At 36.3% G+C, this 26,980-nt stretch overlaps 1 protein-coding gene across 4 annotated transcripts in view; it reads right to left on the minus strand.

Moving 5' to 3' along the window:
- Window positions 1–26,980, minus strand: part of NBEA (neurobeachin) — a 532,307-nt gene that overhangs the window by 217,589 nt on the left and 287,738 nt on the right. For all 4 annotated transcript variants that reach the window (XM_075727933.1, XM_075727935.1, XM_075727932.1 and 1 more), the window contains 2 exons: window positions 22,962–23,070; window positions 19,106–19,272 (listed from right to left, as the gene is read on the minus strand). In XM_075727933.1, coding sequence (XP_075584048.1) covers window positions 19,106–19,272; window positions 22,962–23,070 — 276 coding nt within the window. The remainder of the gene's footprint in view (window positions 1–19,105; window positions 19,273–22,961; window positions 23,071–26,980) is intronic.

A 26,980-nucleotide genomic window follows, 5' to 3' on the forward strand; every position in this document is an offset into this window, starting at 1 on the left:
GGTTTATCCACCTTAGGCTTTTCTAATCTGCTTTTTGTGATATCTAAGAGCTCTGCTGTTCCTCCGCATTCAAAGCATACTATGTTTTCATATGTTACTTTGTTCATATGTAGTTATTGATTGTTATGACAGACCAAACGGATAAAAATACTGACTTCATTTAAAAAATTGTGTGATTTTGTAAGACAATTTTTAATTGTACAGCTTTTCTTGTTCCAAATTACTTCATCAATCCCTAGTATCTTATTCCATTTTAAAAAAGCTTAAAAATCATTTACAGGTTTGAATCAATTACTTTTTTTACCCTCTTCTTTCCCATTCCCAAAATGCTCCTATATGAGCTGCCTAAACAGGACCACAAACATTTCCAAGTCCCACATTGCTGTAGACTATCCAGCCAGGTCATCAACACAGAAAAGACATTGAACAGGTTTTAGGAGGAAATACACCCTGGATAAAAGTGTAAAAGAATTTTCTCAGCAGCATATGAGAAATAAATGAGAAAAATCATAATCCTAGGTTGGAAGAACACAGTCCAGGGATGAGATTCAAGCAACACCCAAGAGGGTGCACACTCAGAACATGTGCTGGTAACACAATACCATTCAAATTCCTAAATGATTAAGTTAGACACTAAGTAAGTGAAAAACCTGAAATAAAAAAAAAAAAATAGTATCACAAAAATTCTGTAAGATATAGAGGTGGGAGAGAAAACCAGGGGAAAGAAACAAAACAATTTGACTGAAGATAGAAGTAAGGACTTGCTAGTCAAATCAGATCTGCCATTTCATTCTGTCCAAAAAATGCCAGAAACAGCTCTTAAGTGCAACGGCAATGGCTACATGCAACTAGAAAGGACTCTATATGAGCCATCACACAAACTCATCAGATACTGATGCTGATTCAGATGCTGATGATTTTAACCATCAAAACAGTGAACACAGTAAATCTGAGGCATAGCAAAGACTCATTGAAGAACTATACGACTAAAGCATGTTTAAAAATAAAGCAAACCAGCCCCAAATATTTAAAACCTTTCTTTTAAAATGAGATATTAATTAAGCACTATTTCTAGGGCTGTTTTTTTCCACCAACCAATCTCAAATCACTTTGTTAGCAAAGTATCATAATTCGTGTATTACAGATGGGGAAAACAAGGCAGACAGATAAACAACTGAAATTATTCAGCACTGAGGTGTCACCTCACTGGCACCACCAAGATTATAACTTCATTATTTAGGGCATAAAGTGACTGCTTTCATAGCTGAAGGAAGAATCCTGCTTTCCCATATGAACTGTACTGTGAATTTTGGAGGAGAGGCTGGGTGGAACGGTTGGTATGTCTTGGTCAGAAATGCCATGAATTGCTGCTCTGATTTGTTAATGGCACTTATGAAATCCACTGTTCCCATAAATATGTATATTTTCAACAAAGATTTAAAAACTACAAGAAATCTGAATAATCACAATTCCAATCTTCATATATTATTCAGTTAAAAAAAAGCATTTTGAAAATATAATTATGTTTATTACATAACAAATATATCTCAGTGCAAAATAACATTTAATAATTTCTGAAAAATAATTTCCCCCCTAATAGGATTGTTTTGTTTCATTTTTTTAGGGAAAAACCCAGGTCTTTCATGGTTTATTTTCTTGGGTTATTTTTGGTTCTGTTTTTTATTTAATGAAGAAAGAAAGAAAAACCCAGAAGCAAAATATCTTTTTGACACTTGGGCTGCCATCACATAATCATAGTAGCAAATAACTAAAAAGAAAGCATTTGTACTGAATTGTTTAAAGACCCTTTCTTCTGTTAAGGTTTTTCTGTATCTAACTATATTCAGAACAAGAAGAGAATGACCTTCTAAAAAGTAATGATGGTGATTATCCATATAATGGTTGTAACATGCAAATATACAGCAGCCATGTGAAGGAACAAAAATCAGACAGCAACTTCACAAGGCTTAAGGGCTTCATATTTTACAGCACCAGCATTAATGGAAAAGTTAATGTAGCATTGAATAACAGTGAGTTGCTCAGCTGCTGCTACTGCTGCAGAACATTTAGATCATGGAAATAACACATCATTTTTTCACTCCTATTGCTTTCTTGACCCACAGAAAAACAACTCTCACCCACCCTGAAAATCACATGCAAAATACTCCTGCGTTAGTCAGTTGCTTAAGAAATATGACCAAGCATATAATTTGTAACACTGAAAATTCAGATAAATAATTAAACCATAAAACTGCAAATAATTAAGCAACAGTGCTGAATCTCAAAATCTCAAAAACTATACTCTGTGACTTAACTCATACTATGGTACAAATGCATGCACGAGCACAATCACTTCATGCAGTACACAAAATGGAACAGCACTTTACAGTACTTTTATCTCCTAATTCCTGATCTCAATACATGAAATATCCAGATAAATTATGCATGTTAAATTCCCTTGTTTTCCATATACTAGAGAGTAAAAACTACTGAGCACACTCAGTACAATGTAATTTAAAAACTTTTCATTGATCCAAGTCTACAAGAAAGTTTTGGAAGATAGTCAACACCTAGATACTGTAAATGGAGGCATGTAATTGGCTCTAAATTGAATTGCACTGACAATTGTGTTTAGGGAGCAATCTGACGAAGGGGCCACAGACCCCACAACTATAAATCCTGTAAACCATGTTCCCCCTTCATTATTGCTGGCTGGTTTAGAAAAGAAAAAGAAAGGAAGTTGTTATGTAAATATAGAGTAGAAGTTGGAATATACCAGCAATCTTTCCCTCCTTCATAAATTCAGGCAATGACCCTAAGATTTTTGCTCCTTCTTGATGCAAACTGTAAAATGTGAAGACATATCAAAGTTTAGACTTTCCATTAAGGAAATTGGTCCTTCCTGGAATTCCTGAAAATTATTCCAGCTCATAAAGGGCTTCAAACTTTAATGTTTCTGCACTGACGCTAGACTAGTAAAACTTTTTGCTTTTGTTGCTGATTGCTTTTTTAACCATCAGAAGGAGAACAAAGTGAAGAGTGGTGAACGCGGTTATAGAAAGGAAGAAGATTCACCCCTTTTCTGCTCTCAAAATAATCAAAAAAGGTGCTACTAATTTGAAATTCAGGCAGCTGAAAAAGTAACACAAATGCTTGACTGAGACTTTATAGCTGATGTCAGACATGAGAATAAAAACTGGGGAGTAAGAACCACTGCTTCCAGATCCTTCCAAATTTGGTTGTCTGCCAGGTCTAAACTCAAAGGTTTTACAAAATGACTCTTCAGTCACACCTACAGCTGTTCCTCAGTTGGGTAGTATTTGTCAGGTGGTATGCAAATCTCCCTCTTCCTATTCATTTGCTCTAGGTGTCCAGGTGACTGCAATTTCTGGAACCGGTATCATCATTCAGTTATATCCATGCCAATTGTATCATTCACTGACCTTTATGCTTCTCTAATGTCTGTGATGCTATTAGCTACAAATTTCTAATAGTGTTGAAAAAGTACCAGCAGAAGGTATGTGTCTTGCCTTTACAGCTGGCAATACCAAGTGGTATGGGGCGGAAAACAATAAAAACTTCTGAGTATTAAAGCCAATGGAGAACCTAAGAAGCCAGCAGCCAGGAAACCAATTATTCACTAAAAGCTACCTCAAAACCTGCTTGTGATTTAACATCTTATAAATGTTTTGGAAACCATGAATGACAACAGGAATCTGTAGCAGTTCTCTTGTAAGGGAACGTCCATTGTGGCCTATTCAATTTTACAGCAGAGATTTTAACTAAGGAATGTATGTCTTTTAGAAAACAGTAGCATTACAACTTTACTGTGGGAATCATGAAAAGTTAAATTTAACAAAAGAAGGGGAAAAGTAAATATATTTTCTTAATCCTAATACTAGAGAACAAGAATTTAGAAGTATATTTTTTTGGTTTTAGTGTACACAAATTGAGAATTCGTTGATTACTTTTAAAGAAGTGGAATCCTCTAAATAAATACTGCATTGAAAGAGCCACCCTTAGTAATTTGTCACTGTGTCAATGAAATAAAGGAGCTATTCTAGTATTTTCAGAATAGGACATTCCTAAAAAAGGTCTCTGTTTAAAATTTAGTGGTGTCCAGCAAAATCTTTTGAACTTCCCTGCGCAGTTGGCAATAACACCCTTTCATAGCTCGGCTAAAGATTATCAAATGATCCAGATATATAGGGAACACCATAGCCAGAACCCAACATATGACCTTAGCTTCTGCAAAACACACATTAGAAAAATTGATATACTTGGCCTCCACTGGATGGCCATTCAGAAAGAAACACGTCTGTTTCTTTCCAGGGAAGAGAATGTATTCATCACCAAACAAGAGCAGCAATATACACAGTACCATTAGTCCAAAAAAATAAGTTGAAAACTAAACCTGAGTATATCTGGTACACTAAAGGACCATTTACACTAATGGTAAAACACGATTTGTATGTAAAAAGTGATTTCCTTGTTTTTAAAGACAATTGGTAATATTCCTCTAACACTACTGAATTGTACATAAATTCCTATCTATCTTTTATACTAATTTTAATACTTCGGTTTTATTCCATCAGGTCTCAAAACTTTATAACACCTTTTTTGTTAAAGTTTAATAGACAGTATAGTTTTCATCGAGGCCATTATCACAGAAACTTGTGGCCATTCCCACAAGTTTCCAATCACAGTTTTTCTACATTTTTAATTCCAAGACTGTTAAAAATGAAGAGTAACGTGTACTTGGGGAACAATTAAACAGTTTGTCTGTCTGGGTCCTTTAAGAGTATACAAACAGAGATTTTTCATTAACTCTTTATGATGAACTCAAATGGAAAGACTATTATGAAAAAAAAAATTTTTTCTTATTCAACCTTGCCTGCCATTTAATCAGATAATGTCGGGTGTTTTTTTATTCTCTCTCATGCTTCTCATGGGTACTTAACTGAGGTTAAATCAGAAAGGATAGCAGATTCCATTTTGTTCTGGTGGATACGTATTGCATCCTGATCCTGTTCCTGGCTGCTCTTCTTTCCTGACAGGTTTCACTCAATTAATTTTCATAGATTTTTAGCTCAACAGTTCAGTATGAAACTCTACCACTGAAAATACTGTCTGAAGTTCACTAAATAAATTTCCTCCACTATTAAGCTGTCAACAACTTTAAAGACATCACTTTTTATTCAAGAAAACACAAGAGGGTGGGGTACTATACACTGTAAAAGACTACTGTGTGTCTGAAAATAACCCATTGTTGGCTAATAGAAATTCGAAACTTGAATGTCTGTACATTAAAGAAATTTAAAAATGAACATTTTTTTAATAATATCAAAACAACACTTCCACGCATCATGAGGCAAATATATCATGCTTTACTTTCCTCCGTGTTTCACATAGCACAAGATATATTATGCATAAAAATTAAGGCCCGCTTATGGCAAAGTATCCCAAAGGCTTCAGTAGTATTTCTAAATTGGGCCTAAGAGACATCAAATTTAGCTTCCTCTTTATGTACGTTTTTATTGCTTCCTACCATTAGTGCTAACATAACTTCTGGTAAATCATCAAAAGAAATTTCTTACACATTAATCTTTCCTAGATTCAGATTGTGACTGTAACAAAACCAAAAAGCATTCCCACATAATAAATATAATTTTCTATTGGGAGAGAAGAGAAAAAGCAATGGCAATCTGAAAAATAAGTAAACTTAAATTTTAAGAAATAACTTCATTTTAATTTTAGTCTATTGGCATTGTGTATACAGAATATTTTTTAAAACAATGGTTAGCACTCTCAAATCGAACAGCAGAGGTACATGTGGCTTATGCATCTTTTGGTGAATTTTCTAATAATCTAGACAATTGGATACTTTGCTACATTATTGGGTTTTAAAATGGTTCAGCACTATTGAATGTTTAAGAAATATTTATGGCATAAGGCAGTATATTCCTGAAGCTGAAACAACCATTAGACTCTGATGTTCATCTATTTTATTGAACTACCCGCAGGGAGCTTTATGGGCATACTATCATGTCAAGGTCACAGGATTAAGTGAGCAGTGATGACAGTAAACTAGCCTTTTCTGTATATTCTAAAGGGTCTTACTGAGTTACTTAAAATGCCATAAACATAAATAGTCTCCTATCCCTACAACACATCCATGACAGATGACTTCAAAATATAACACTCTTGAGCAATGGATCTTTACAACCTAACCAACAGCCTATATTATTGACAACAGATATCAATATACTGGGGAGCACAAATATTGGGAGAAGCTTGCAATCTGTCATCATCAGATATTTGATGTCTGTAAGTGTACAAGCAATATATCTACATATAAGTCAAACCTCTATGTGAACAGATATTGCTGCTGAAAAAACCCAGAGCTTACAGGTTAAGAAAAAACACTACTATATAGAAAAAGTCAATGCTATAATAACAGATGCACCAAATTTATACAGCCCATGTAAAAACAGACAATAAAACCAAAACTACACCATACTTTCAATATCATCTTGATTGTCACACACAAGTCTATGGGGCCAGATGGGATCCACCCAAGGGTACTGAGGGAACTGGTGGAAGTGCTCACCAAGACACCTCCCATCACTTATCAGCAGTCCTGGCTAAGCGGGGAGGTCCCAGTGGACTGGAGGTTAGCAAATGTGACGGCCATCTACAAGAAGGGCTGGAAGGAGGATCCGGGGAACTACAGGCCTATCAGCCGAGGAAGGTTATGGAGCACATCATCTTGAGTGCCACCATGTGGCACGTACAGCACAACCAGGTGATCAGGCCCAGTCAGCATGTGTTTATGAAAGGCAGGTCCTGCTCGACTAACCTGATCTCCTTCTGTGACAAAGTGACCTGCTTAGTGGATGAGGGAAAGGCTGTGGATGTTGTCTACCTGGACTTTAGTAAAGCCTTTGACACCATCTCCCACACCATTCTCCTGGAGAAACTGGCTGCTCATGGCTGGGACAGGTGTACTCTTTGCTGGGTAAGAAACTGGCTGGGTGGCTGAGCCCAGAGAGTTGTGGTGAATGGAGTTAAGTCCAGGTGGCAGCCGGTCACAAGTGGTCTTCCCCAGGGCTCAGTATTGGGGCCAGTTCTGCTTAATGTCTTTATCAATGATCTGGATGAGGGGATTGAGTGCACCCTCAGTAAGTTTGCAGATGACACCAAACTGGGTGGGAGTGTCGATCTGCTGGAGGGTAGGATGGCCCTGCAGAGGGACCTGGACAGGCTGGATCAATGGACCGAGGCCAAACTGTATGAGGTTCAACAAGGCCAAGTGCCGGGTCCTGCACCTGGGTCACAACAACCCCATGCAATGCTACAGGCTTGGGGAAGAGTGGCTGGAAAGCTGCCTGGCCAAAAAGGACCTGGGGGTATTGGTTGACAGCTGGCTGAACATGAGCCAGCAGTGTGCCCAGGTGGCCAAGAAGGCCAACAGCATCCTGGCTTGGATCAGGAATAGTGTGGCCAGCAGGAGCAGGGAGGTGATTGTCCCCCTGTACTCGGCACTGGTGGAGGCCGCACCTGGAATACTGTGTCCAGTTTTGGGCACCTCACTAGAAGAAAGACACTGAGTTGCTGGAGCGTGTCCGGAGAAGGGCAACAAAGCTGGTGAAGGGTCTGGAGCACAGGCCTTATGAGGAGTGGCTAAGGGAACTGGGGTTGTTGAGCCTGGAGAAGAGGAGGCTGAGGGGAGACCTTATCGGTCTCTACAACTACCTGAAAGGAGGTTATAGCAAGATGGGTGTTGGTCTCTTTTCCCAAGTAACAAGTGATAGAACAAGAGGAAATGGCCTCAAGCTGCACCAGGGGAGGTTTAGATTGGATATCAGGAAAAATTTCTTCAAGAAAAGGGTTGTCAAGCATTGGAACAGGCTGCCCAGGGAGGTGGTGGAGTCCCCATCCCTGGTGGGTATTTATAAGACATGTGGATGTGGTGCTTAGGGATATGGTTTAGCAGTGGATTTGGCAGTGCTAGGTTAATGGTTGGACTTGACGATCTTAAAGGTCTTTTTCAACCTAGACAATTCTATGATTCTATGATTTAATTGCTCTTTAGAAGTATACTGTGCATTAACAAATCTATTTTATCAATGAGGAAAGCAGTATAATCAAGTACAGCAACCTCCTTCAAGTTGTGCAAAGTCTACGGCAGACATGGTGTTCCTGAATCAGTCAAAATAAACCTGTGTAAATTTATTTTTTCACTCTTCTAAAAAAACCAAAATCAAACAGAAAAACACCAGCAGTGGTTCACTGAAAGACAAGTGTCTTCAGGGAATATTTTTCAGCAATCACAAAGGTGAATTGTGTAAAGATGATCTTCATAGTTTAATATCTGTGAACAGACAGGCTGTGCTGACAAAATGCATACAGAAACACCAAACCCAAGGAACGCTCCTGCTAAGCTGTATTAAGTTAAGAAGGAAGGGACAAAGCTCTGGTTGCTGATCTCTGTGTCCAACAAACCACGTTCCTCCTGTACACCTGAAAACAAGACCTCTTACATGGTGCTTGGGAGCAGCAGTTGAATGCTCACTTGCCTATCAGTCCCCTGTAGTAATACTGTAAGATATGACTCCAAGCAGATTAGAAATTATTGCAGACAGAGCAGAGGAGATAAAGTGAAACAGGCAAAAGCACAGAGTATTTCAGGTTGATGCTAAGGGTACGGATATAAGAACAGAACAGACACTGCCGAGATATCACACGGGACTATGAACCGAAACAAAAACCTGCTATGCAGAGATAAAATGTTTTCTCTTCAGCATCAGATGACCTGTATGATTGATGCATTGACTTAGGAAAGCTCTAAACTAGTTTGAAGGAGGGTGGTGATGTACTACAGGGAAGCAAAAATGGGGGAAAAAAAAAATCACCCTGAAGGTGATTGTTTTTTTTTTTCCCCCCAGGGGGGAGGAGGAGGAAAAAAACCAGCAACTGAGAAGACAAGAGAAATGGATCGGTCTATTACATATCTTAGCTGATTATACACTGCAAGGAGGAAAAGGGGAAATACAGGAACTAAGAAGTCTTAGTATCCAGAAGCTAAAACTTAGGCTGGCATCAGAGAAGTTTGCCAAGACAAATCAGGGTTTGTTCCTGGGAAAAACAAGAAAGAAGTACTTTTTGTTTAGCACATAATAGTTTACTTCCTCTAAAGTTCAGAAACAGGCATGCAACATACTTATTGAAAGTCTGGGCAATGTTAAAAGGAAAAAAAAAAAAGTTAGTACTGCACTTTCAGATATAACAGAAAAATCTCCACCACCACCTCTGAAAGAGGATGGAGAAAAAAGATGTTTAAAAAACCTGAAATTAAATAACTAACTGAAAAAAGATCAAACTCGGTAGTAAAGGGCTCATTTATTAAAACAACAGATCTTAAAAATCTTAAAAAAGAGGTTTTAAAAAGATGTATGTTTTATATACATGTGTATGCTAGATTGAAGAGTAGCTTAAGTCCAGTAAGGTATTTTAGATTTGATTCTCACCAGTTCAAGATTTTTTCATGAGAATATTTAAGAGGAAATATATCTACAGTGAAAATAATCACTGAAATAGAGTTCATATTTCCAAGGAAAGATGTTAAAACTACAGAATAACCAAGTTTAAATCCCCCAAACTTAGAAAATGTCAGGAAATTGGTGGATAAACCCTCCTTAAAATAAACCTGCCACAATTTCTAAAACCCAAATTACATAAACAACACCAAAAAATTCTGATGTGGAAGGAAGATAAAATATACTAACATACCAATGTGGTTGCAGTCAAGAACTCCTTAATAAACTCACATAATCATAAAGGAAATGTAGCAAGAAAACAAAAGGACGAGGAGAGGGCAATCCCTGATCACTTAGCAGTTCTCTGAAAATTTATGGAGGATAGGTGTGATTCCAGATGACTGGAAAAGGATGCTATGTGGTCTTAAAAGGGGAAAACCACACTAAATGCATGATAAACTAATGCTCACCTTTGATACATGTAAAGATATTAGAAGAATTTATCAATCAGCTAATTAATATGAAACAATATAATGTGGGTTAATTATGAACAAGTAATTTCCTTTACACTTTTACCATTTGATTTATTTGTTTATTCATCTACAGCATAAACAGAATAGTGAGCTTTTGGCAGAAGAGTACTTACTGTTTGCATAGAACAGAAATATGTAACAATCTAATAGAGGAATATAAGAATGGTTAAACCCTGGATTTTTTTATAGCAAGTATCAAAGGTTCGTGATGACATCTGGAATATTTTCAAGTGGGAGTCTGTATGGGTTGTTTCCTGAACTCTGCTGTATTAAACATTTCATTACCAACTTTGATGAAGAATCAGAGGAAATCCACAATAAAACTTGAGGTGACAACAAGCTGTGAGAACTGTAAGAATAGCACAGGAGAATAATAATTCAAAATTGCTTTAAGAACTCTAAAATCTGTAAGATGAAAGAGAGAGACAACAGTCTTAAAAACAATTTCAAGCACAGATACAAAGCAGCAAGTGACTGTCAGTTAGTAGAAGGGAGTAAGAGCCTGCAGCGTGGTTCTGGGAAGTACTGACTGAGCCTACAATCTCATTCTCAGATGCACCAGTAAAGCTACAGTGTGAAACAAACTTAAGTAGAGTTGTGCATTGTTGAGGGCTCACCTGCAATCAAGTGCCCAGATTGCAGTACCTCTTTCTAAGGAAGATGCAAGCAATCTAAAGCAAGACACCAACATTACACAAGATATAGATAATTTAATCAGTAAAGGAACACTGAAAAAGATGTGTTTGTCTAGTCTGGAAGTCAACAGCCTGAAAGGACAGTATCATCTTCCAAAGACTTTGAGAAGGGCTAGGTTTAAAACCAGGTATAATTAATCTAATTTGAGCAAAGAAAATGATCCTATAATGCCCACACAAATTCAACTATAAAGCTATCAAAGACATAGAACAGGCTTTCTAAGGTGTTTGTAGAATGCCACTCTCCCCTGCTCAAAGAAAGGGGGATGCAAAGCATGTGATAGGGATGTACCAGACTATGCCTGCCTCAGTGCCTGAGGATGATTTAATCTTCAATTCCTCTCCAGACCCTACTGTGAATGTCTCAAATTATTTTACAAACATATGGTTGGACATAAATATATTTCAAATAAAAAAGTACAAGACACATTAAGGTTTTGAGAGGAGGGGAATCAAAATGGCTCCACTGGGTTTTCACTTCTGGTTAAACTTTGCATTTCTGATGTTTCCAACAAAAATGTCTCAGAAGGCTGTCAAAACGCTACAGATGTTTCTTTTAGAAAAAACATTTTCTACAGCTTTGCATTCATTTTCTGTAATCTACTGGAAGCACCACATGGGAAACAAACCTGGAGTGTAATGGTACTACAAAAGCTTACTGTGACTTAAAATTATGATGTTTCTCACCCATTTTATGTCACAAAATAAAGGCTAAATCAAAGAATTTTAATTTCTGAGGGAAAAAAGGCCTTTTCAGAAACATAAAACTTACTTTTTCAGAATCTTCTCATCTATGGCTTTTATTCCTTTTTTATTCTTTGCTTTCTATTGTTACATATGGAGAAGATGGGAAATCCACTGCTATATTGCACAGGTATTACTAGATAGGCATGGGAGAAAAAGTGAGAATCATGTGAGGGAAGTGTTATCTGCCTAATGAGAAATCCTTCCCTCATGGTTTTTACTGAGTTTCTACCACTATCTAAATCGGAGGCAGGGAAAGAAGGAGCACAGAAGCTAGAAATGTCGTCTGATACCAGCAACTGTTAGTCCAGTCTGCTGATACCCACTGCAGAGGTTGTTTCCACTGCAGGAACTAGGAGGAAAACATGAAGAAAGGCAGCTAGACTTTGAAGCCTTACTGAGATGAGGAAACTTCAAAATCAAGACCAACTGAAATTAAGATTCCTCAGGAAATCCTGAGTTGAAAATTTGAGGAGTCTGAGTGAGTATTAGATAGACATATCGTGTCTACTTGTCCTATCTTTCTGTTTCTTAAGCATTCACTTACAGTTGAAGATAGGTTACAGGGCTAGATGGACTGCTGGTCTGAATCATTATGGCTGTTCTTATGACTGGTATCTTGGAAGCTGAATGGCTGCACGTGCATGTGCTAGCTCTATGGCTAGACTTTAGAATGAGCAGAAGCCCTTCTCGGTTTGCTAAGGTTGGCCTTCCTCTTAATACATATACACCTTAAAATTCCCTTGTTACTGCTACAATAAAAATTTCTATAGTAAGTTGATTGTATGCAATTAGGATATATATTCTGATTGCTGCTCCAAGTTAAAGACACTACTGACATCTAAAGATCTGTTGTTTCTAAAGCTTAAAGAAAAACAACATTGCCACACTTTCCTCTTTGTGTTTGCCATGAAGCAAAAGGGGAAAAACAAATTTCAGGCAGAGACAGACAACCTATTGAAGAGAAGTGAAAAAAATGAAGTAAAGAAGAAAAAACTATTCTTTTACTGCAGAAGTAATAATGTGAAAGAAAATGCAGAAGCCTTCCTTCTTTAATATGAAATACAATGTACTGTACTTCCTAGAGATAAACAAGTCTTTCTGTAGAGTTGAACTAGTCTTCCCTGAGTACTGTGCGTTTCCCAACATTGGAAAATAATACCTCTTTCCAAAGAAACTATTTTCTTCAGATGTTTCTTCCAGCTGTGGGAAAAAATCCATAGTGAACAGTACCGCAGTTCAAAACAACTGAATAAATCTCACATAAGCAAACTATGCACTCACTTGCACAGCTCATTGCTTGTTATACAATACTCCTTTCTTGGCAGGTACCTCTATGCTGCAAATAGCATCTTACATCTAATTTCATATTATTAGAAAATGATACAGCATTCTTCTATCCCCCTATGCTCATCAAATGCCACAGGACCATTAGCAAGAGCCCCTTCAAATAGTCTCTGCCTTCCACCACAGCAGTAAGCAATCAGGGAGGGAGGAAGAAAGAGGGTACACAACAGGTAAAAGATGTAATATATTGGGTGCAGAGCAGCAGGAGCTGCACAAAGTTGAAAGCATAGTAAGAAAGGTACAAAGGGGATTGAAATAGTAAAATACTACAAATGAGCAATCAGATTAGAAAAATAGTCTTACTCACATTTATGTTTAAAACCTGCTACAGAAAGATGACTAATACTGGACCTAAAATGTGAATAATGCTGACACATTTGCTGATCTCAAGTAGTGCACTTAAGTAAAACCAAAAGAACACAGAAAAACATTTTCTTAATGTTTTGTTGTAATGAAATCTTCTCAGAACTAAATATTTGGAACTTGTAATCAGGATAGCTAATGAATGAGCAGAAAAGTGTGCAGGTTCCATCAGATGACTCTGGAAGGATCTATTCTGCAAAGAAAAATAGATTCCACCAATTCCAGAAACATAGAAAATTCATAGTTCTTAGAGAGTATGTGGAATAATGCAGAACCTTAACAGGCCCTCTAACAACAGGCACGTCAAACACACTGCTGGATCCAGTAGACAGGATCTGGTCCTACATCTTTTCCAGTGTTCTAAAGCTCCCTTTGTAATTTATGTCTAGCAGTTAAAATGAGCCAGAAATGAATGAATAGCTAAACCAGATGAAGCTGATTTGCAGTGGCGGGCAGGATAGGTTCTGTGTCTCTGAACTTCCTAAGACAGCAGCCAGTATAGCAATGGAGTCAGAGCATGCCAAAGGCTGGCTGAAAGGGAAACTCCTTCTTACTAAATTCTTGCATTCTGGCCTCCCTTGCGGTAAAAACTGGAAACATTTGGTTTAGAAGCAGGGTCATCCCAGAATCAACTTATTTAACTGCCAAGCCCCATAGGCTCAGAAAAGGGGAGTTCTCCTCTTTCCACTCTCCCTGCTGGCCCCCAGCAGAACCCACTCTCCGCAGAAGCACATGCTGTAGTGAGAGGCAGAACTAGCTGTCTGGCAAGAAACTTTTTATTTCCAGCCTGTCTCCCCAGACGAATTTGGTCTTCACCACAGAATGAGTTTGACAGCCCTGCCCTCCACCATGAATGATTAATTTGATATGGGTGTCTAGTTCAACCAAAGATGGATTTGAACAGAAAAAGCCCTTGTATACTCGCTATTTGGTAAAGCTGCTTTAATGTAGGTGGAACCTCCTTCATCAAATCACGGAAAGCAAGAGAACCAAATCTCATTTTTAAATGTCATTTTTCTCATTATAGTAATCCTCCTGTGTATATCAAAACTGATCATGTGAAAATATCTATGACAAGTATTTCATACCTAGATTTAGAACACAAACTGGAACTCAGAACTCTTTGTATTGCCCTAGATTGCCTTAAACCTATAGAAACCGTAAAGTAGAGCTATATATACAGCATTCTTGAATAAAAGTTTTTGAGAAGTTGAGATATCTGATTAAACCAAGACGCTGAAATAATAATACTCCAAACAAACATGGTAACAGATTATCACCAAAAACACAGGCATGCATATGGCTGATAAGGAATTTGAACTGGGTGTACAGACAGGTTTCACTAAACTTTTTTTTTTTTTTTAAATATGTGTATGGGGAGAGAAGCAGATGGGGAGGAAAAGAAGCACCATATGAAGCTGACAGAGAAGACAGAAGGAAGCATATGTTGTGACATGAAGACTATAACCCTGAAAAAAGCTAAGGGTAAGTGCTGGCTTAAAGAAGCTTTGAATGCTAAGCTATGAAACACCCTGTTTGATTCTTCCTGAGTTCAAGGAAATAGGATGTTGCATATTCACTCTGAGTAAGTGGCAATGCATCAAAGAAATAACCAACTCATCAATCTCTCATCTGAATGGGAAAAACCTGCAGAATTCTAATTTTGGTATAATGCTGAAATTAAAAATGGGAAAACCAGTATATTTAGAGTAAGCTATTACAAAGATACATAAAAGTCTCAAATTGCCAAAATAAGGACAACAGAATTAGTTTGTTTAAGGGCACAAAGATGATTTATAACAAACTAATTAGATTTATTTTGAAATCTATTATTCTTTGTATGAGATATGTAGGAGAAAATAAGATGATTCAATAATTCCCTTTTGTTCTAGAACAGTTGATACTCACACCTGCAAGAAATCGTGCAAAAGAACTTTGATTTTCACTTTAAGAGGTGAAGGGAAAATATTTGTGAAGGGGGAAAGAAGTTAACACTGATAAGCAATACAAAATAAAGTTTTTTTCAAAACTGTTTTTTACCATTTTTAGACAGAAGGAGATGAAAGAGTAAACAGGTTCTCAGACCAACTCAAACTGTGCTGATTGATTAATGTATAGACAGAGACAGGTTGTACACTGTTACTGTGTTTGTAGGCATTTATTCAAATGTTGGAGCACTTGCATATAATTAATTTCTCCTTTGTAAATTAATAGCTAATTAAGAAAATAATTGAAATGCAAGTCACCTATAATTTTATGTTATTTTAATTCAACTATCTTTATGTAACTATAATGTAACTTAGAATTGAAAGTTTCATATGGCATTCTGACTCATACTGTTCAACTTCATTCTTGTTTCTTCAGACATTTTGAGAAGAGTTTATGATAATGTATTTAAAATTCATAATTCACAAATACCATAGAATTTCACTCATCAGACCTCTTGTTTTTCCTCCCAGTGCTAAGTTTCTATGTTTTTTAACAGTCCCTTTGTTTCTTAATGAACAAAGAGTAAACTTTGTGGCACCTACAGATTAAACACAGTAAATGCTGGTTGCTGCAAAAACAGTACATGCAGACACAAAAGCTGGGGAGGCTTACAAGCTCATTGTTTGGACCGCAAACACAAGGTAAAATTTTCTCTACAACTGGGTCATATTTCACAAAATGAGACTGTAATGTTTCATAACATGAGCATCTATGTTAAAGAATTTTAAAATTGTTCTTTACCTTGAAGAGAGAGAAACAAAACCATATATACGTGTACTATATGCTACAATTATCAGTAAATCAGTAGCTGCAGATTGTATATGTGGTAGAGAACTGAAGCTTTTAAGAATCACACTCATCCCCCCCCAAATAGTTTCTTACCTATCTTATCCATTTTGGATGTCAAAAGGCATTGCTATTGCCCAAGTATTTATCATGCAGAGGTGGTTGCCTATTTCTTCCCCTGCCCCTTCTGGGCCTGAGAATGATCTCCCTAATCCACCATTTCAATGAACGGTCTCCAGTGCAAGAGATGGACAGGAGACCCGCAATGTGCCTTCAGAACCGGGGACACTCTCCCCAACAGAACGATGGAGTCATGGCAGAGGTCTAGAGGTCTGGAGCGTCAACCTATCTTTTTTTTTTTTTTTTGAGTAACTCTGTATTCCAGTCAGGCTGTATTTCCTGGGACACAGAGAAGCAACAGTTTATAAAGAGACTGCTAATGCTGTAACTGTTTGTCAGGAATTAAAAACAAAGACTTGAGGCCTGTTGTGTCTCCTGCTGGCCACGACCAGAAGTACGTACAATTTTAGAACCCATCTCAATTTCCATCATATAAAGAGTGTTGGAGGAACTACCTAATTAACAACAGGTTTTGCCTTCTGTGCCTAAGCAGTTTAATGAGACCCCTCTCTACCTTCTGCTCTTGAAGCCTTTTAAATCTGCCCACTGAGAACCGGTGACTTTAGTTGTTATCAAGGCTCAGAGGCTCTCCCGCTGGGCATCTCCCCCTACCCGCTGCCATCCTAGGCCTTTCCATTCACAGTCCGCCAGGTCTCGTGACAGAAGGTGCACTTGCGTGCTGGGCCACACGGCTGCCACGGCGCACATGGCGAGACCTGCAGCGCAAGGCCATTTGCCTCCTGACTGGCTCCTGCAAACGGGGAACCCCACTTGGAGACCTCGTGCTGTCGCCGTGTCCCCCCTTCTCCACGTTAAGCAGCAGCCTGCAGCTAAAATACAACCAGGCCAACAGCTGTACCTAACACAGCGAGCCTCGAAATGGGAAAGCAGCACTGCAAGTAATTGAGAAGCAGGCACACCGGGGAAGTGGCATGACAGGAATAAAATAAGAGTTTCTTTTGCTTGATGTAAGAAATTTGATAGGTTTGTCACAGGTGTCAAGCTGCTTCATGGCCCATCAAAAACTATCATGGACTGAAGAGCAAAAAAAGCTGCAGCTGTGGTCTGTTGCTGTTTAGGATGCCATCGACAATCCAGGAGAGGAAAGTTATCTGGCCCAAAGAAGAGATGGTCTCCTGAAAAAGTTAGTGACCAGGAACTGACTTAAGCCTGTAAAGTGACTGCAGCCATTCACGAAACTTGAGCAACAATGTTATTAAAAAATTCAAAGACATTAAAAGGACTGAAAATTGCACTTATTTTCATCAGGCTCGAGTCTCCAGATACACAGCTTGAAGCCTCAACTCAAGATAACATGAGCATCCATTATGTACTAAGGCCGTTTTGAATTAACCATATCACAATCTTCTACATGTCATTTTTGTAATTTCCACCAGAATATCTCTGGCATTAGACTACAGAATTTCCATAAGGCTGAATTTCTACACTTTCTACCACCTTAAAAACTAAATACACCTCCATCATCATCCAGGAAATAGTGACTTCTTTGGAAGATATAAGGATGATGAACATGAAAAATTAAATTTTTTTAACACTGTATAACTGCAAGAGCCAACTAGACAGAATGACAAAAAGGATGAACAGTATATGTGGTATTTATTAAACATTATTACTGATGTGTCAAATTTATTACTTGACAACTTTTCTAATAAGCTTAAGCCCTAGATATGTATTCAAGCTACATTTAAATAAATTTGTTGAAAGAAAATATTTATCTAGAGAAAATCAACTAGATTTTTACTGAAAAGGTTTCTCAGAGCTGAAACGGAACTTTCCAGTCTGCTCTGCCTGACTCAGAGCAGACTTAAACAGGATTTAAATAGAAAATTAAACTAAAAATTTGGATATTTGGAAGCAGAACTTCCTTGATTTCTCTTGTTTGAGCTGTTCCACTTTGAATAAATAATCGAATATTTGTGGCTAGAATGCACAAAAGAGAGAGAGACTTGGCAGTCTCTAGTTTTGCAGACAGGGCGCTCGCATGGCAGACCCAGGTTCAAGACCTTGCTCTGAGTGAAGGAAAGGAGCAATTTGAGCTCAAGTCTTCCACATGAGGGTCAGCACCTTAGCCACTGGCTATTTTTGTGATTCAGAAGAGCAAGGCTCTGTTTTTTTGCATGATATATGAAAATGTTTAATTTCACCCCTATGTTGAATAGAACGAACTTTTAAAAACAGCATGCAACACAACTCTGATTAAAACCTCAAATACTATAACTTACATACAGTAAGAATTATATATTGTGACTCATGCTTTTTTATTTTTTTTTATTTCTTTAACAGGAGTACCTGTAGAATTGAGCTGCACTTTGGTTATGTTCAGCTTTGCATGTGCTACATTTAAGTACAATATAAGTTTTGCTTTAAGCATGCAGAGTTTGACTGTGCATGGCTGGCACTGACTACTGTTTTGTTGTAGGAGAGTTAAGATTTACCAGTGGATCTTACCAGTTCATTACTTGCACAGAAAAATCTATAAACAGAAGAAAGCATTAGACAGCGACTGAAGTGACCTGGTTCTGCTGGTTATTCTAATATTGACTTACTCTATAATGCTAGACAAGTTGTTTTGACTCTCTCTATATCAGGCTTCCTCTGTCGATGTCTATATGGAAATCTCTACATGTCTCAGTATCTCATTCAGAACACTGCACTCGGATTCTAATACTGGCAGAAGCCTCCAAACCTACTGATATACTAACAGTAAAACTGCATTATAATCAACAAATACCCATTACAATTCATTTAAAATATGGTAAAATATTACGTTTTCAGTCTATAAAGGAGTTTGATCTTTAGCAAATCTTTAGCAAAGAGGACTTCTCAAGAACCAGAAGAGACTAACAGGGAAAATATATTTTAGCAATACTAGCTCCTAATACATTCGTATTTCAGTTATACAATGACTGCTTTTCTTAAACTTTGAAAGTAACATTTAAAAGCCCCACATTTTACATTTGCAGCTTACCTGTGAGACACAGCTCCCCAGGCACCATGCTTATTTGTTAGTATGTTGAGTATCTTCTGTTTCAGCTGATTGGCTGTAACGTGATCTCGATGCTTAGCAGCACTGATAAGATGATCACACATCTTCTCCTCCTCTCTTCTGTCAGCAGCATACTGAGCACACTGCGACTAGGAATGAAAGTACATCTACTTCATAAAAGACAGGCTATTTAGAATCACCTTAAAATGAGTATTTACTAAAACTCTTTAAATGTGACAAGAACTCTTCAAACTACTTTGAAGAGGAAGAGGACACATCATTCAATTGAAATGGTTCTACTACTACATATTATCCATGAAAAAGCACTCACTTAAAACATATAAAAACTGAAATATCAACAGCAAAGACAAGTGAATTGCAATTAAAAACATTTAGCTATACATCTCTGTGTGCATATGTGTGACCACGGGTATGCCTTAAAGGTTGGTCTTTATTTGTAAAAGTTTCATGTGTTCTCAGGTATAAAATACAGGTATAACATACATAACATAATATGCAGGAAAAAATTATGTACACTGTTTTTGATTTTTAAATTGCAATAAAACCTACAATTAAAAAGCCATTTGATAATTTTATTATTACACACACTAAAGAGAAACTTCTTTGACTATGAAATTAAGGAGTATATTTTCTATTTTGTATCACAACATGAAAAATTTTCATAACATACTACCATTTCTAAAAAGCTCTAATGGTTAAAAAATCACTCATCTTTTAAACTGAAAAAGATCTAATGTTTTCATCATGTTTCCTTTAAGAGATAACTACGTCTAAAATAAATGCTATGGTTATTGATGTTAATGCAAATTTTTTTTTTCTAAAACTGTCAAAACTCTATAGTGTATTTTAGTTTTGATAAATCCTTTCTTTATGTATAATAAGCACAAAATATTTTTTCCATTTCTTTTCTCAAAATCATGTTAAGTTCAAACTCAATTTCTCTTCCTAGTAAAGATCCTTTCAAAATGTCTAAACAAAGCAAATGTAGCTATACTAATTCAAATAAATCCATTATACGTATAATTTTCTAGGTATAATTTACAAAGGCTAGATTTTCTCAAAACAGCTAATTTTAAAATCACCTTTTAAGAGACCTTTTTCCATGCACAGTTATTGTGCATCGTTTTAGAGTGTTTAACCAACATTCAATGCTGTAACAGAATGCTGAATAGAAGCTTATTTTCTAATATTCAAAAGAGCAATTAAAATTAAGTTAACCTCATACTAATTTGCACTTTATTCTTCCTATTTCTGCACACTACCTTTTTATTACAGATCATATTAGCATTCAGTAAGATTTTAACAGTGGTCTTTCCACCGTGTTACAGCCATTATTTCAAGTAATCTATCTGGAAAAGAATAATCATCACACTAATTCATAAAGGGTTAATTCATTTTTCAATTTATCTTCTTGTACAGGGAAGCACCAATTAGTACAATGATCTGCCTTAGTAATGAGGTTAATATTTCACCAGCTCATTGGACAGTAAAATTAAATTTTCATTTTTCTTCCTGAACAATTACAAAGGTTAACAAAATGAAAGTTAACTGTGAAGCACCCACTCTGGGAGGAATTTCCCTGGCCCTCACTGCAACTGGAGTCACAGGATAAAATTTAGATGCTGGTCCACAGCCTCCCCCCTACATAGGCAACACAGTAACTTCGTGCAGCATGGGCCAGATCATTTCACCCATAATGATTCAATTAAAGCTTAAAAGGTAAAAATAAAATAGCCACTCACTTCTCTGGCTGAGAGCAATGATTAACATGTACTAAAACCCAGAACATACACCAATACAGCTTATTAAAAGAAAATGACAGATTTACAATTATGCAACAGAAAACTACCAGAAATCTCTTTGTCCTTACTACTTTCAAGTAGAATGAATAATAAAATATCCAGTTACATACCTACCATTATTAAAGACAATATATAAAACATTCTTTCAGACTTTAACCATCACCTATTTAAGCATATCTGAGTTTCATATTTAACACAGGCTACATTTCATAATTTTCTTTTATGACTTGCAGATTTTATCATTTTATCTTACTCATCTAAAACATGTAGCAGAGGTTTTTCATGTGACAAATATAATGAAAAATTTTCATATATGAAAAATGTGTTGGTTTCTTTACCAGACAATAAGAGTGACTTAAGGCTATTTCTTTAGGGAATTTAGTTAATATTCTAAATCCTATTTGCTAACAGAAGCTGGAAGTTAATTGAATATTCTCATTTTGTCTAGAGTTCTGACAGATCTTATACCTCAATGTATTCTTCAAAGAGCAGATAACTCAATCTTCTATTGTCATCTTAGGTTACTGCATGATGCTCTGATAAATATCAAATGTTATTTATTGTTGAGGCAATATGAAACTTCACTCTGACACACACTTAATTGTAAATGTGATTTTATCTAAGTTCAAAATATCCAGTATATGCTTGGTAATAAAGTTGTTGCAATCCCATATGACAAGTGTCTGCTGTCTGCTCTGACAAAATGAAGTAAAGGTTATGTGTATTCAAAATGACAACAGATATCTCTGTGTCTCACACTTTTCAGCTAGGTCAAGGAGCACAAGAACTAGTACATCAAAGTGCACATTTAAGAGAGCTGTTTCAAGGAGATAAAAACCTCATCAAAACTAAGATTACTGGATCCTATTTCTAGCCACCAGGTGCTTGCTGACATTTTCTGACAGATGAACGAATTGATACAGCTATTTATTATCATCAATACTAAGTCAGTCTATCTTAATCCTAATGTTAGGTCACTTGAGCATTAAAACGTGGAAATGTATGTTTGTGTATATATACTTACACATACACAAATGTATGCAAGCACAGTCAGGTTTGGAAATAATAAAAACCAGTGACGCTGAAATGTATAAAACACGATAAAAATGCAAAACCATATTTGACTAAATCATGTAAAAAATGAATCTTTAACTTTACTCCATCACTTTTACATGAAAATTTGTTGAATAGGAACAAAATTAACTCTGAAGAAATAATAAAAAACCTGTTAAATTGAACACTTTTTAAAAACTTTTTTTTTTGTATATTTGCATCATTTTCAAGCAATGTAATTTAAACTGTATACTGCAACACTCACTGATGAAAAAGCAATTGAATGTTGACTCCTTCTAGGAGTAAGAATTATAGACATTAAAGAGTTATGGGATCCAGCTGCCATGTTCTTCCAACACTTAAAAAGAATAGAGATTTTAAACACAATCTTACTGTCAATAGTTAATGATTCCTAACTAGCAGGAAAGATACATAATATCATAGTTCAATATAGAACATTTACTTGCTATAATTTATAAAGTGCTCCAAAATGCAAAATATTCTAACAAAATTACCTTAAAATACTGTTTGACAAAACATTTCTATTTCTTATTTTTCATGAAATGCCTTAAATGTGTTAATTGCTTTTCTTTCTTACTGAACTTTATATATACTGTTGATAAAATACAACAAAGATAATTATTAATGTAATTTGCATGATTATTTGCAAAAAATCAGAAAATTTCTTTGTGAAGCTAAAGGGTCTGCCATACCAGTTTAGACATTCTGATTAAGGGATTTCTTCAAGCTGTAAATGTTTTAATGAATTTCAGTGAGGAGATGAGAAATTATACCCATTCCTTGTGTTTGACATTTACCAAAGCTTTTAAAAACTAGTTTTGAAATACCTTTAATGTAAATTTCTTTCTTGGAAGAAAAAAATCGTTATTGTATGGGGTAACAGTCTAGGTGACAACTGAGTGAAAACAGAGAAGGAGAAATGCACCAATTTTCAGGCTTACCTCAAACTCAGCATGCTTGTGGACATCTTCAGCTCTTTGTCGGTTCAAAATAAATTCTGCTTCATTTGCAACACGCACTATATGGTCTTTCATTGCATGACATAATAATCTAAAATAAGAAAAATCAAAATCAACCTTTGTATTTTATATACTTCAAATAAGCTATTTCAGCAGATTTACTTAAAATGGAAAAAAATAAAATTAATGAAACTACTGTAATGCAATTGCCAAATTAGTTGACATGAAAAATTTTATTTTATCCAAACTTTTCTGCATTTGTGAAAGTAAAAACAAATCATGTTATATGGAAAAAGCTTGCTATTTATTACTAAACAGAAAAGTTCTTTATGGAAGTATTGTATTTCTAGTATGTTTTTAGCAGCAGTCTCAATATGAATACTATACTATCATTAAAAAAAATCTAGACAATGGCTTAAACTCTTATTGATACCATTATATCATTAAACATAAATATTGCAATTTCAAAGTCTTAAAAAAATCATGAGATTACTGAAGATTTAAAATTCTATTAAAACTGCAAAATAATATAAAAAATATAAATTTTCAAACACTGGAGTGAAAAGTGCATCATGTTTCCAAGTTTTCATGGCATCAGAACTAGACAAACCTTACTTAGAAGGAAAAAGTAGATTAAGATTGGACTGAGACTGAGGATGTCAATCAGACACCTTAAATTAAGAGTCTTGTAAACACTGCTGAATACCATGAGATGCATAATAAAATTGCAGCATAAACAACGTGTTGTTAATAATGTCGATATCTTATTGAGCAGGAAGCATGAAAGCAACTGCTTTTTCGCCCCTACAGTCCATATCTAAGCTTGCCCGTTCTATTCAAAATTGCTTTGCTTTTCTTATCAGCAGGGAGGAAATATCTTTCAGGATACAAAGATCTGACAGGTCTGTTTAGGATCAGGAAGAACTGTTTCTCTTTGTGTCATATTGGCACACAGTCTGGGATTTTCCTTCTTGCAGCATCAGGGAAACACTTAAGTGTTTCACAGATTCTTATATTAAGAATGTGAAATTTCTAGCAAATTCCACCCTAAGGTTGGTGTCTGGTGCTTAGAAGCACCACAAATGAAAGCCATGATTACTAGATCTTACATCTATAAGATGGAAAGATCTGAACTCTATTCTTGCCTTCTTTGGTGTGTCCTACCATCTGTAAAGAAAGGAAATCACTTACCCTGAACTAATGTTTAATAAGGGTGTGTGGCATGGGAAGACATAAATGTTGGGGCCTCTGTTTAGAGATACAGACAAACAAGCTTGGATCAAGGTTTCACAGTGGATATTCATGCTTTTCATAAGCCTTTTTATTATATCTAACCCTTTTTCTATTCTTGAAAGCAAAAAGTTTTTGGTAAAATATAAGCTGAAAGACTAAAGTTGCCTCCATTGCAGTCTTCAAAACTTAGCTTTATTTTTTAATCTACGCTGCTGGATGATATGCTTTTGTATTTTATTACCGTTAAGTGTTCAGATTTTTATTGTTAAGAGGTAAGTGTAGAACTGCCCTCAGATATGATTAGGAGTGAACATTCATGACTTTAACAAGCTTCTCTAAAATGAGAAAATGCTACAAGTGAGTGTTTAACATCTCTAATCAAAATTCGCTTCACAGGTCTTCCTGAACTTTTCCATATGACATTAATGACCTGGAACAAACTAGCTAGGATTTCAAAACTGAACACACAGATTTCAAGTGTCTACTAGCTGTGCATCCCTTCCTGAATGAATAAACTATTCAATAAATGGAGCACAGTACAAATTCAGTATCTTTGAGTCAGCTGTGGTCCAGGCAGGATTTCTAGTTCCAAATGGCTTTAGGTGAAATCAATAGGCTTCTTAGACACTCCCGGCCACCAAGAATTTGGTGATAAAAGATCAAGACTAATTTCAGTCCACTGGGTTTATTATCTGGGACATGTGGGCATAGTTTTTATACCTCAAAAAACAATCTAAGCTGCCTCTGTTCATGAGCAATGATAAATACATACCATCTTCACCTTAGACATATTTATCTGTATTAAGAAGTATTCACATTCTCTGCGGCCATTTATGCACTAAAGCACTTCCAAAGGACTTCAAATGGTTTCCCAGAGAATGCTAATTTCCACAAGTTATAAACAAACCTCTTGCCAATACTCAGGGAAAAAGACATATTAAAAAAAAAAGGAAAAAAAAAGAAAAAATAGGAAAAAAGAAGAAAAAGAAAAAAATCTGTCGGCACTAGTCTCTAGCTGCTTTACAGAAAATGAAAACTATAGACATGCAGCAGATGATTCAAATCAGCTGACTGAAACTGCTAGTGACCCCAGCTGTACCTCCCACCCCACTTATGGACCTTTTTGCTCCAGAGACTGAGAGACCTGATGCATTTGGGAACAACTTTGGAGTTGCTGCAGCTTTTGGCTAGCACATCAGGCAAACTAAGTCAGATTTCAGGTTACCTCGAAATGCCACAGGTCTTCAGTGTCCAGAGTCAAGGAGATGACAAGAGGGGACCAGGGAGCATGCCTGAGCACTGGGTCCTGACTGCCTACAGCACTCAAGTCATCAGCTTTGCCTCCACTCATTTTTTGTCTCATTCTAACTTCCATCCACAAAATGTAAAGGCATGGTCCAAGGGACAGTTCACTGAAGACACGTCAATGAGACTGAATCAACTTAACCTCACTCCAGTGCTACTCAAGAAAGTTCTCCAGGTGTTTTCACACCAACCCCAGCACACACAGAACACATCATTCTAGTGGGTAGGCCTCATGTTATTTCAAACAATCTGAACTGAACAGACAAAATAGTAAGTTAGCAAGTGCTAACCTTAAGCAGTATAAACATAGGACAGTCTAGGCTATTTCGTTTTATTTAAAACTACAGACATACCAGCTCACTTCCTTTTTGTTTGTTGTCAAAAATCTTATCTATGGAATTTCTCAGTATTATTTTGACTGTGTCTAGCCAGTTGTTTCATGCACTTTCATATCTCTACCACTGTTGGCGGTTTCTTCAAGAAAAAGATGAAAAATTGTTTGTATGGTGATCAGTACATTGGGATTATGACAAAAGTGAGGCCACAACCTATCAACACTATATAATCATTAAATAATATTGTATCAATGTGTGCTAATAAGGGATATATTGTGATTCACTTACCTTAGGTGCTTGTATGCACCTAAGATAGAACTTCAAAGACTAGGTAAACTATGCTTCTGCATCTAGACGACCATTAAGAATTACACTAGTCTTAAAATCCCTTGCCAGAAAGACAGGCTTTTGAAAAAGAGAAGGGTTAAAATCTAGGCCATCATTTAGAAATCTTGCATGCCTCCAAAAGAAGCTTTGGCCTGGATGTTTTGGTTTGTAAGTGCAAGAATGTAGTGCAGAAAACAGAAGCATAATAAGTTAAAGCAGTTAAAAGTGTCATCTTAGCTTTGAAAGGAAAGGCAGCTACTACCAGGTCAGGGAAGCAATGCCTACTTTTGCAAAGGAACTTGCTTATGTGCTTGCTGTACTTGTTCAAGGAAACTTGTTACTTTTTTAAATTTAAAAACACTACTTAAAAATAATTTTTTTGGTACTGATTTTCCCTTCTAATGGGAAGTTATCCTGTATTCTCAAACTGTATTTCTACTAAGCAAAAGATGGTAAAAGTGTTACTACTGTTACATCTGGACTAAATCATAGCCAGCTAACTCTGATTGAATCTCAAATTCATATAGACACAGCACAACTCAGCATACTGTCCTAACTGGGTTACACTTGATGAACATGCATGGTAATGTCGTCATCCTTTGAATACTTTCCAATTTATCTAACTCCTTACTAACTCAATCACATGCATGGCGTAAGATTAAAAGAAAAAAAAAAGAAACCTCATGCTTTTCTGGCATGAGAAAAAGTGCTTCAAACTATCTTTTTGATTCTCATAGAAAACAATAGAAATGATTCAGAAAGGATCCCAAACCAGGAAAAATCTCACACTCAGTAGTATCA

Source organism: Pelecanus crispus, chromosome 1 (genome assembly GCF_030463565.1).
Source record: "Pelecanus crispus isolate bPelCri1 chromosome 1, bPelCri1.pri, whole genome shotgun sequence".
Classification (NCBI taxonomy): Eukaryota; Metazoa; Chordata; class Aves; order Pelecaniformes; family Pelecanidae; genus Pelecanus; species Pelecanus crispus.